The 13,010-nt window shown below is 42.5% G+C and overlaps 1 protein-coding gene across 1 annotated transcript in view; it reads left to right on the top strand.

Annotated features, from left to right (window-relative positions):
* Positions 1–13,010, top strand: part of LOC115144747 (receptor-type tyrosine-protein phosphatase T-like) — a 184,927-nt gene that overhangs the window by 67,744 nt on the left and 104,173 nt on the right. The window contains exon 9 of the mRNA XM_065021624.1: positions 9,164–9,251. Within this exon, the coding sequence (XP_064877696.1) occupies positions 9,164–9,251 (88 nt within the window). The remainder of the gene's footprint in view (positions 1–9,163; positions 9,252–13,010) is intronic.

The raw sequence follows: 13,010 nt of genomic DNA on the forward strand, positions 1-13,010 counted from the left end.
CTTTAATGCATGCTAAAGGACAATTCTGCATTAATTAGGCGGAGGTGACAGATTTGCCCCTATGTTTTTTTTATACAGGAATGCAAAAATAGCACACAGTCCATATGGCCTCCCTTGAGCAGCCTGTTAACCACACAAACACTCTCTTCTTAGCCAATTTCAGCCATCAAGCGTGCCACTTTACATTTTCTGTACAGTTGAGATGATCCAGCGAAGGACAAACAACTCCATTTTAGTTGCATTGCACTTTGTTAGGTTCTCTGTACATTTGAGTGTATCCAAAGAAGGACAAAACAACTACATTTTTGTCACATTGCATAGGACATCATTAGGCCCCTATAAAATTGGAGAACATTGGCAGATTCACGGAATCCAGAAATTAAAAACGCAATTCAATAATATTCAATGTATTGAACTTAGTAGAACATTCATGAATTTGCCAAACATTATCATAAGACATTAACAAAATGCATCAGTGACTCAGTGAAATATTTTGTTCTCCCCCTGAACAAGGCAGTTAACCCACTGTTCCCAGGTAGGCTGTCATTGTAAATAAGAATTTGTTCTTAACTGATTTGCCTTAATTAAGCAAATGTAAACAGGAAGGCCCCCTGTCTGTTTGTCTACCACCTTGTGTAGCCATTAGCATTGGTGTTAATGTAATGACAACCCTCTTCCAGTAAATGGAAAGGCTTTCCAAAAAACCTTCTCAATTTTGCCAGAATGATATCATGCTTATTTGCATCAATCCAGTGGCCATTTGTTTTGCAAACTTTGCAATCACATGAGCGCTACAGAAACATTGCTAACCAAACAATGGTCACTGGCTGGTGCACTCTTGCAATTAAAGGGTAACTACAGAGAAAAATCGAATGTAAAATTTTTTACTTACAACATCCAATTTTGTGATTTTTGAAAGCGAAAACCTAAAAAATTGAAAAACATGAACCTGGATGAACAAAACAGAGAACTAAATACAAAAACATATAGATAACGTCAACTCATATTTATTGCAGTGCTTCTGACAAACTGTATATTTGAATCTTCATCCTTCTCAATGTCTCAGTCATAAACATCTACTAAAAGCCATCTTTTTGTTGAGCAGTACATCCATCAAATGACTGACGCGGTAGTACACTGACAATCAAAACAAGTGCTTTAAAAGCGATACAGTGGGCATAGAGAAGACGAACGAGCTGATCACTGACTACAGGAAATGGAGAGCCGAGAGCGGGTCGAGAGCTTCAAGTTCCTCGGTGCCCACATCACTAAGGATCTATCATGGTCTTAACACACCAATACATGTGAAGAGGGCATGACACCGCCTCTTCCCCCTCAGGCTGAAAAGATTTGTAATGAGCCTTCAGATCCTCAAAAAGTTATACAGCTGCACCATTGAGAGCATCTTGACAGTCTGCATCACCGCTTGGTATGGCATCTGCTTTGCATCCGACTGAGGGTAATGCACTACAGAGGGTAGAGCGGAAGGCCCAGTACATCACGGGGCCCATGCTCCCTACCATCCAGGACCTCTATACCAGGCGATGTATGTGGAAGGCCCTAAAAATTGTCAAAGATTACAGCCGCCCAAGTCATAGACTGTTCCCTTTGATAATGATGCACAGAGTCTAGAACCAACAGGATCCTGAACAGATTCTACCACCAAGCCATAAGACTGCTAAATAGTTAGTCCTGGTAGCTATTTGGTTAACTTTACCTTTCTGCATTGAACCTTTTCGCACAAACCTTTTTGACTAATCATATACACTTCTGCCACGGTTTACTATCTGTCAATTTATTCCTAGTTGTATGTACACACAGTTGAAGTTGGAAGTTCACATATACCTTAGCCAAATACATTTAAACTCAATTTTTCACAAGTCCTGACATTTAATCTTAGTACATTCCCCGTCTTAGGTCAGTTAAGAACACTGCTTTAATTTAAGAATGTGAAATGTCAGAATAATAGTTGAGAGAGCCTATATTTCTTTCACCACATTCCCAGTGGGTCAGAAATTTACACACACTCAGTCAGTATTTGGGAGCATTTGCCTTTAAATTTAACTTCCACAAGCTTCCCACAATATGTTGGGTGAATTTGGCCCATTCCTTCTGACAGAGCTCATGTACTGTAACTGAGTCAGGTTTGTAGGCCTCCTTGCTCGCACACAATTGTTCAGTTCTGCCCACAAATTTTCTACAAATCAAATCAAATCAAATTGTATTTGTCACATACACATGGTTAGCAGATGTTAATGCGAGTGTAGCGAAATGCTTGTGCTTCTAGTTCCGACAATGCAGTGATAACCAACAAGTAATCTAACTAACAATTCCAAAACTACTCTCTTATACACAGTGTAAGGGGATAAAGAATATGTACATAAGGATATATGAATGAGTGATGGTACAGAGCAGCATACAGTAGATGGTATCGAGTACAGTATATACATATGAGATGAGTATGTAGACAAAGTAAACAAAGTGGCATAGTTAAAGTGGCTAGTGATACATGTATTACATAAGGATGCAGTCGATGATGTAGAGTACAGTATATACGTATGCATATGAGATGAATAATGTAGGGTAAGTAACATTATATAAGGTAGCATTGTTTAACCTCTTGCTTCTACTCGGGACGCTTGCGTCCCAACTAGAGCTCTGGAAATGCAAATGCACTACGCTAAATGCTAATAGTATTAGTTAAAACTCAAAAGTTCATTAAAATACACATGCAGGGTATCGAATTAAAGCTACACTCGTTGTGAATCCAGGCAACAAGTCAGATTTTTAAAATGCTTTTCGGCGAAAGCATGAGAAGCTATTATCTGTTAGCATGTAACACCCCAAAAGACCCACAGGGGACGTAAACAAAATAATTAGCATTTCGGCGTTACACAAACCGCACAATAAAATAGAAAACATTCATTACCTTTCACCATCTTCTTTGTTGGCACTCTTAGATGTCCCATAAACACTATTTGGGTCTTTATTTCGATTAAATCGGTCCATATAAAGCCTAGATATCGTTATATGTAGACTGTGTGATAAACGAAAAAAACATAGTTTCAAAACGTAACGTCATTTTTTTAAATTCAAAAAGTCGACGATAAACTTTCACAAAACACTTCGAAATACGTTTGTAATGCAACTTTAGGTATTAGTAAACGTTAATAAGCGATAAAATTCATCAGGAGGCGATGTAAAGATCATTAGCTGTCCGTCTGGAAAAATGTCCGGCTAGAAACTCAACGAAAATATCCGGTCCTAGACCTGAGGAGATACGGTGCCCTGCATGTGTTTGACCAAGAAAAAACTCGAAGGGAAATGACAAGACTCTAGACACCGTGTGGAAGCTGTAGGTACTGCAACCTCAGTCAATTAATTGTGGTTCACCTTTATCAATGGGTTCAAGTAGCGCATGGATATATTTTCCCATTTTCAGTGATCAGTTTTTCCTGTGCTTTTCGATGTAAATGCCGTTCTGGTAAAGCCACAGCAGTGATTTAACCAGTTTTATAAACGTCTGAGTGTTTTCTATCCACACAGACTAAGCAAATGCATATACTATATTCCTGGCATGAGTAGCAGTGCGCTGAAATGTTGCGCGATTTTTAACAGAATGTTCAAAAAAGTAGAGGGTCGACTTAAGAGGTTAAAGTGGCTAGTGATATATTTACATCATTTCCCATCAATTCCCATTATTAAAGTGGCTGGCGTTGGGTCAGTGTCAATGACAGTGTGTTGGCAGCAGCCACTCAATGGTGGCTGTTTAACAGTCTGATAGCCTTGAGATAGAAGCTGTTTTTCAGTCTCTCAGTCCCAGCTTTGATGCACCTGTACTGACCTCGCCTTCTGGATGATAGCGGGGTGAACAGGCAGTGGTTCGGGTGGTTGATGTCCTTGATGATCTTTATGGCCTTCCTGTAACATCGGGTGGTGTAGGTGTCCTGGAGGGCAGGTAGTTTGCCCCCGGTGATGCGTTGTGCAGACCTCACTACCCTCTGGAGAGCCTTACGGTTGAGGGCGGAGCAGTTGCCGTACCAGGCGGTGATACAGCCCGCCAGGATGCTCTCGATTGTGCATCTGTAGAAGTTTGTGAGTGCTTTTGGTGACCAGCCGAATTTCTTCAGCCTCCTGAGGTTGAAGAGGCGCTGTTGCGCCTTCTTCACGACGCTGTCAGTGTGAGTGGACCAATTCAGTTTGTCTGTGATGTGTATGCCGAGGACCTTAAAACTTGCTACCCTCTCCACTACTGTTCCATCGATGTGGATAGGGGTGTGTTCCCTCTGCTGTTTCCTGAAGTCCACAATCATCTCCTTAGTTTTGTTGACGTTGAGTGTGAGGTTATTTTTCCTGACACCACACTCCGAGGGCCCTCACCTCCTCCCTGTAGGCCGTCTCGTCGTTGTTGGTAATCAAGCCTACCACTGTTGTGTCGTCCGCAAACTTGATGATTGAGTTGGAGGCGTGCGTGGCCACGCAGTCGTGGGTGAACAGGGAGTACAGGAGAGGGCTCAGAACGCACCCTTGTGGGGCCCCCGTGTTGAGGATCAGCGGGGAGGAGATGTTGTTGCCTACCCTCACCACCTGGGGGCGGCCCGTCAGGAAGTCCAGTACCCAGTTGCACAGGGCGGGGTCGAGACCCAGGGTCTCGAGCTTGATGACGAGCTTGGAGGGTACTATGGTGTTGAATGCCGAGCTGTAGTCGATGAACAGCATTCTCACATAGGTATTCCTCTTGTCCAGGTGGGTTAGGCAGTGTGCAGTGTGGTTGAGATTGTATCGTCTGTGGACCTATTTGGGCGGTAAGCAAATTGGAGTGGGTCTAGGGTGTCAGGTAGGGTGGAGGTGATATGGTCCTTGACTAGTCTCTCAAAGCACTTCATGATGACGGAAGTGAGTGCTACGGGGCGGTAGTCGTTTAGCTCAGTTACCTTAGCTTTCTTGGGAACAGGAACAATGGTGGCCCTCTTGAAGCATGTGGGAACAGCAGACTGGTATAGGGATTGATTGAATATGTCCGTAAACACACCGGCCAGCTGGTCTGCGCATGCTCTGAGGGCGCGGCTGGGGATGCCGTCTGGGCCTGCAGCCTTGCGAGGGTTAACACGTTTAAATGTCTTACTCACCTCGGCTGCAGTAAAGGAGAGACGTTGCAGGCCGTGTCAGTGGCACTGTATTGTCCTCAAAGCGGGCAAAAAAGTTATTTAGTCTGCCTGGGAGCAAGACATCCTGGTCCGTGACTGGGCTGGGTTTCTTCTTGTAGTCCGTGATTGACTGTAGACCCTGCCACATGCCTCTTGTGTCTGAGCCATTGAATTGAGATTCTACTTTGTCTCTGTACTGACGCTTAGCTTGTTTAATAGCCTTGCGGAGGGAATAGCTGCACTGTTTGTATTCGGTCATGTTGCCAGACACCTTGCCCTGATTAAAAGCAGTGGTTCGCGCTTTCAGTTTCACGCGAATGCTGCCATCAATCCACGGTTTCTGGTTAGAGAATGTTTTTATCGTTGCTATGGGAACGACATTTTCAACGCACGTTCTAATGAACTCGCACACCGAATCAGCGTATTCGTCAATATTTTTATCTGACGCAATACGAAACATGTCCCAGTCCACGTGATGGTCTTGGAGTGTGGAGTCTTGGAGTGTGGAGTCAGCTTATATGCGTCGCGGAAGTTAGAGTAACAGTGATCCAAGGTTTTACCACCCCTGGTTGCGCAATCGATATGCTGATAAAATTTAGGGAGTCTTGTTTTCAGATTAGCTTTGTTAAAATCCCCAGCTACAATGAATGCAGCCTCCGGATAAATGGTTTCCAGTTTGCAAAGAGTTAAATAAAGTTCGTTCAGAGCCATCGACGTGTCTGCTTGGGGGGAGGGTATATACGGCTGTGATTATAATCGAAGAGAATTCTCTTGGAAGATAATGCGGTCTACATTTGATTGTGAGGAATTCTAAATCAGGTGAACAGAAGGATTTGAGTTCCTGTATGTTTCCTTCATCACACCATGTCTCGTTAGTCATGAGGCATACGCCCCCGCCACTCTTCTTACCAGAAAGATGTTTGTTTCTGTCGGCGCGATGCGTGGAGAAACCCGTTGGCTGCACCGCATCGGATAGCGTCTTCCCAGTAAGCCATGTTTCCGTGAAGCAGAGAACGTTGCAGTCTCTGATGTCCCTCTGGAATGCTACCCTTGCTCGGATTTCATCAACCTTGTTGTCAAGAGACTGGACATTGGCAAGAAGAATGCTGGGGAGTGGTGCGCGATGTGCCCTTTTTCGGAGTCTGACCAGAAGACCGCTACATTTCCCTCTTTTTCGGAGTCGTTTCCTTGGGTCGCTGCATGCGATCCATTCCGTTGTCCTGTTTGTAAGGCAGAACACAGGATCCGCGTCGCGGAAAACATATTCTTGGTCGTACTGATGGTGAGTTGACGCTGATCTTATATTCAGTAGTTCTTCTCGACTGTATGTAATGAAACCTAAGATGACCTGGGGTACTAATGTAAGAAATAACACGTAAAAAAAACAAAAAACTGCATAGTTTCCTAGGAACGCGAAGCGAGGCGGCCATCTCTGTCGGCGCCGGATTGAGGTCGGGGCTTTGTGATGGCCACTCCAATACCTTGACTTTGTTGTCCTTACGCCATTTTGCCACAGCTTTGGAAGTATGCTTGGGGTCATTGTCCATTTGGAAGACCCATTTGTGACCAAGCTTTAACTTCCTGATTGATGTCTTGAGATGTTGCTTCAATATATCCACATAATTTCCCTTCCTCATGATGCCATCTATTTTGTGAAGTGCACCAGTCCCTCCTGCAGCAAAGCACCCCCAAAACATGATGCTGCCACCCCTGTGCTTCACAGTTGGGATGGCGTTTTACGGCTTGCAAGCATCCCCATTTTTCCTTCATACATAACATAACGATGGTCATTATGGCCAAACAGTTCAATTTTTGTTTCATCAGACCAGAGGACATTTCTCCAAAAAATACGATCTCCAAACCATAGTCTGGCTTTTTAATGGTGGTTTCGAGCAGTGGCTTCTTCCTTGCTGAGCGGCCTTTCAGGTTATGTCGATATAGGACTCGTTTTACTGCGGATATCTATACTTTTGTACCGGTTTCCTCCAGCATCTTCACAAGGTCCTTTGCTGTTGTTCTGGGATTGATTTGTGCTTTTCACACCAAAGTACGTTCATCTCTAGGAAACAGAACGTTTCTCCTGCCTGAGTGGGATGATGGCTGCGTGGTCCCATGGCCTTTACTTGTGTACTATTGTTTGTACAGGTGAACGTGGTACCTTCAGGCGTTTGGAAATTGCTCCCAAGTATGAACCAGGCTTTTTTCAAAATAAAATATTCTGAGGTCTTGGCTGATTTCTTTTGATTTTCCCATGATGTCAAGCAAAGAGGCACTGAGTTTGAAGTTAGGCCTTGCTATACATCCACAGGTACACCTCCAATTGACTCAAATTATGTCAATTAGCCTATCAGAAGCTTCTAAAGCCATGACGTCATTTTCTGGAATTTTCCAAGCTGTTTAAAGACACAGTCAACTTAGTGTATGTAAACTTCTGACCCACTGTAACTGTGATACAGTGAATTATAAGTGAAATACTCTGTCTGTAAACAATTGTTGGAAAAATGACTTGGGTTATCCACAAAGTAGATGTCCTAACCGACTTGCCAAAACTATATTTGGTTAACAAGAAATGTGTGGAGTGGTTGAAAAATGAGTTTTAATGACTCCAACCTAAGTATATGTAAACTTCCGACTTCAACTGTATCTACCTCAATTACCTTGTACCTTGGTCTGAGAGTCCTTTAGGTGCCTTTTTGGCAAACTCCAAGCGGGCTGTCATGTGTCTTTTACTGATGAGTGGCTTCCTTCTGCCCACTCTACCATAAATGCTGGATTGGTGGAGTGATGCAAAGATGGTTGTCCTTCTGGAAGGTTCTCCCATCTCCACAGAAGAACTCTGGAGCTCTGTTAGAGTGACCATTGGGTTCTTGGTCACCTCCCTGATCTTGGCCCTTTTCCCCCGAAATGCTTGTTCGGGTGGCTAGCTCTGGCTAGCTCTCGGTAGAGCCTTTGGTGGTTCCAAAGTTCTTCCATTTAAGAATGATGGAGGCCACTGTGTTCTTGGTTACCTTCAATGTTACAGATATGTTTTGGTACCCTTCCCCAGATCTGTGCCTCAACATAATCCTGTCTCGGAGCTCTACGGCCAATTCCTTAGACCTCAAGGCTTTGTTTTTGCTCTGCCATGCACTGTCAACTGTGTGACATTATATAGACAGTTGTGTGCCTTTCCAAATCATGTCCAATGAATGTAATTTACCACAGGTGGACTCCAATCAAGTTCATCTTAATGGATGATCAATGGAAACAGGATGCACCTGACCTCAATTTCAAGTCTCATAGCAAAGGGTCTAAATACCTATGTAAATAAGGTATCTGTTTTTTTTTATATACATTTGCAAAAAATTCTAAAAACCTATTTTCGCTTTGTCATTATGGGTTATTGTGTGTAGATTGATGAGGCACAAAAATATTTTTTTGTAACGTAACAAAATGTGGAAAAAGTCAAGTGGTCTGAGTACTTTCTGAATGCACTGTATTCCATTCCAGCCATTACAATGAGCCTGTCATCCTACAGCTCCTCCCACCAGGCTCCTATGATATACTGATATGCCTATTAATGAGGTATTCAATATACAGTATATGGTTAGCAGGCGAGTCCTAACATGGTCCATTAGTGAAAAGTGAACAATACATGATGAGCAAGACTCTTTTCATCAACAAGTTCTTTGAGTCAACAAATCAAAACATTTCAAACAGAGAGAGTTTGTGGCTGAAGGAATGGTACCTTTCAAGTAGTATTGACTTTCTGTTTTTTAACACGTAAAACGTTAATCTTGTTATGCTACATTTCACTGTATCATAACAAAGTTATGTCAGTAATCATTGTTTTACATTTTACAACCCTTTTGCATACTGGTTCCTCCAATGTTAGCGGTTTTATACTGTATGTTCTCAAGTAAATTGTTATTTTGACAGCAAGGTTGTTATTTTCAGTGTGTGTGTGTGTGTGTGTGTGTGTTTGTGTACACACTCTGGCCTGGAGCAATGTTTGATAGTGTATGATGTGATTTCAGGGTCTGACGGAAGGACAGGCGGCCCCATGGGAGACTGCCAAGAAGGATGAGAACCGCAACAAGAACCGATATGGCAACATCATCGCTTGTGAGTACCGAAGTGACACAGATACTGAGCTAGACAAGGGTGTTTGGTGGATTTGCTCAAGCCTTTTCAGAGCTCAGGAGTCTCCTGTTCTTATGGTAGACTTGTTTGACCTGAGGCCGCCTTTGACATCACCAGACTGGAGGGTATGTGTGTAGAGGGCATCTCATAGGCCCCAAAACCACACTTAGCAAAATTGGCTACATCACCCTCACCATTGATTGACACCATCGTCTCCTCTTCCCCATACACACGCAACCTTGCCCCCATTCTGGACTCTACCCTATCCTTTGACCACCACATCCAACAAACTGTTAAAAATTGCAATTATTCCACCTCTGCAATACTGTCAAAGTCAGGTCCTCCTTCTCCCATCCTCCTGCTGAAGTCCTCATCCACTCATTCGTCACCTCTCGTCTGGACTACTGCAACTCACTACTTTCCGGCATCAACGCAAGCTCCCTCCATAAGCTCCTAATGACTTCTCACCCACACTAAGTCCTGGCATCACATCACCCCCGCCCTCTGTGAACTCCTTGTCTCTGTGAACGCCACTGTCTCCTTTTTATATATATTTTTGTATTTATCTAACCATTATTTAACTAGGCAAGTCAGTTAATAACAAATTGTTATTTAGAATGATGGCCTACCTTCTGATCCTCCTTCTGACCTACAAAGCCCTTCAACACCTTCAGCGATAGGGCCTTCTCCAGGGTTACTCCAAGGCTCTGGAACTCCCTCCTTCCAGCCATCCGTGAATCTGAGTCCATCACCATCTTTCAGTCCTTCCTAAAGCCCCACCTCTTCACCTTGGCCAACCCCTAAGCTCCCCTGACTCTCTCCCACACACACACAAAACCTGCTCGCTCACTCATACTCTGACACATCACACTCTTTTCAATTCTTTATAAGAACTTTATTTGTATTGTGCTTTTCCATACAAATAACAAACTGCTTCACATCATAAAATAATTAAATTAAATTAAAGTATTAACAAAAACAAGTGGAAGGAGGAATACCATTTTTTTTTTAAGATACCTAATTCAAATCATGCATTCAAATCGTATTTTTACTGTAAGTGTATCTTCAGGAGGCACATAAAAAGGTGCACTGAATCTGCATGCCTGATATCCTCTGGCAGACTATTCCAAAGTCTAGTAGCAAATGGCCAGTCTCCTTCCATTTTAGTCCTGGAATAGTCAACAGTGCCCTGCCAGAGGATCTTGTGCTGCATCCTGGCTCTTAGGGATGTAAAATGTCTAAGATATAGGATGGGGCTTATCCAAGCCTAGCCTTAAACGTGATGAATACAAATGTTTTGTTTATTCTAAAAGTGACTGGTAGCCAGTGCAGAGAAGATGAAAAAGTGGTTACATGGTTACATTTCCTGGTGCCTGTGAAAAGCCAAGCATTTTGAACTAACTGTAAACGATGGAGTGATTTCTGGCTGAGATAGGTATACAAAGAGTTACAGTGATCTAGGTGTGAGGAAATAAAAGCATCTATACATTTCTTCAGATCATGGACTGAGATAAAAGACTTGACTTCAACTTTATTTCTTAGATTATAAAAGCAAGACTGGACAACCTTTTTTACTTGCAGGGTTAGGGTTAGGGTTTAGGGTTAGGGTCAAAGAAGACATCAAGGATTCTGGCTGTAGGCTTTGCATTTGTTAACAAATGACCACGCTTATCTACAATCGGAATTCTAGCAAGGTGAGGGGAAAAAATACAACAACCTCTGATCTTTTCATTATTAAGCTGGAGAAAATTGTCAGACATCTAATATCTGATGTAAGCAAGACACTAGTGAAGGGCAGCTAAACTAGATTGGTCACTGGGTCTGATTGGTAAATAGAAAGGGAGATACCTAGTCAGTTGTACAACTGAATGCCTTCAACTGAAACGTGTCTTCCACATTTAACCCAGCCAGAGAGGTGCGGGGGACTGCCTTTATCGACATCCACTTCTTAGGCGACTGCATAGCAGTGAAACTGTGTGTTATGATTGCGGATGATGTCATCAAGGGGTAGCATACACAGGAAAAATATGATCGGGCCCAGAATTGACCCCCGAGGGACACCATAGTGAATAGGTGCTGGGGACGATACTGAACCACTCATGCTCACTGAGAAACGTCTGCCACATAAATATGACCTGAACCAGCCAGAGATTCCCACCCACCTCTCCAGCCAGTCAACAAGGATAATATGATCAATAGTGTCAAACTGAGATCCCAAAAAACTAGAATCGAGCATTCAAAGGCATTGACAGCCAACACAAGGTCATTACTCACTTTCAATAAAGCGAGGTTGGGTTTTTTAAGGACAGATTGGACCAGACCAGTTTTAAAGTAGGCTGTTCAGGGAAATATTTACAATAGATATTCTGGGATCGAATCATTTCTATATTTTCTGTAAATAATTGTAAAAACAGTTAGCAGAGATCAGGGGATGCGAGCCTGTCACTGTTAAGCGTGGGGCACTAACAACATGCTCAATTGTCTCAAACTGAATTTTTGAGTTGTGGGAATCCTCAGAGATCAGGGTAGAGCAGCGATTTACTTTTGCATTTTTTACAGTAACATTGAAATTTCTCATCAGATCCTTCATTATCTCATAAAAGCCTGGTCGTTAGAGCATTGCGCCAGTAACCGAAAGGTTGCTGGATCGAATCCCTGAGCTGACAAGGTTAAAATGTGTCATTCTGCCCCTGAACAAGGCAGTTAACCCACTGTTCCCCTTTGGGCTGTCATTGTAAATAATAATTTGTTCTTAATTAACTGACTTGCCTAGTTAAATAAAGGTTCAAATCAAAATGTTTGCAGGTCTTCTGTTTACATTTAGCCTTTCTAAGTAAAAAGCCTTTCTAAGCCTTTCTAAGTAAGCCTTTCTAAGTAAAAGCACAAGTGTGGTAATTTAACCAGGTTGAGACACTGACAGGAACATTATTATTGGTTTTAACTGGTGCCACTGAGTCTAAAGTAGCCTGACATATATAATTGAAACTATTCACCAAATCTTTATTGTGAAGGCAACAGGGTCAGTGGTGCCGGATAGAAAAGCATGTGTAAGTCTACTAGCAGTTGTGGAGCTAATGATGCGAGAGCGAGTGGTGACAGAAGCATTTTTTGGAGGAGGAAAAAGCATTTTAAAAACAATGAAGATGGTCAGAGACACACATCAATAGTTTCCAAGTTATTACTATTCAGACCATAGAACAGTACAAGATCAAGAGTATGGCCTTTGTTGTATGTATGCCCTGTGGCATGTAGCAATAAGTTAAAGGATTCTAACAGGTTAAGAAACTCCCCTGCTGGTGCATAGCTTGGGCAACCCACAGATCTCTAAGAATAATAACCCTGCCATATTTTGGCGTAACCAAAGAAAGCAGAGAATTCTACACTAAAATATACAAGATGGGCTGTTTCTTGTAGATAACTAAAATCCTCAGGTTTAAGCCAAGTCTTAGTTAGCATGAAAATATCAATGCCATTGTAAATAATAAAATCATTGCATATGAACCACTTATTATTTAGAGATCAATGAACAATTTATTATTTAGAGAGGATGACAAAGTATTACAGAGTTATTGAGGGGAGTTAGAAGGAAAATAAACTAGGTTACTTACAGTAGCCCTAACCTGCAGTCAAATACCCAAATCTCCCTCTAGTGACCTCGTGGGTGGAGTGTTATTCATATTTTTCATAATGAATAAACCTGTCAAAAAACAGCCGGAAATCTGGTGTTTCAATGTCAAACAG

The sequence above is a fragment of the Oncorhynchus nerka genome, linkage group LG2 (genome assembly GCF_034236695.1).
Source record: "Oncorhynchus nerka isolate Pitt River linkage group LG2, Oner_Uvic_2.0, whole genome shotgun sequence".
NCBI lineage: Eukaryota > Metazoa > Chordata > Actinopteri > Salmoniformes > Salmonidae > Oncorhynchus > Oncorhynchus nerka.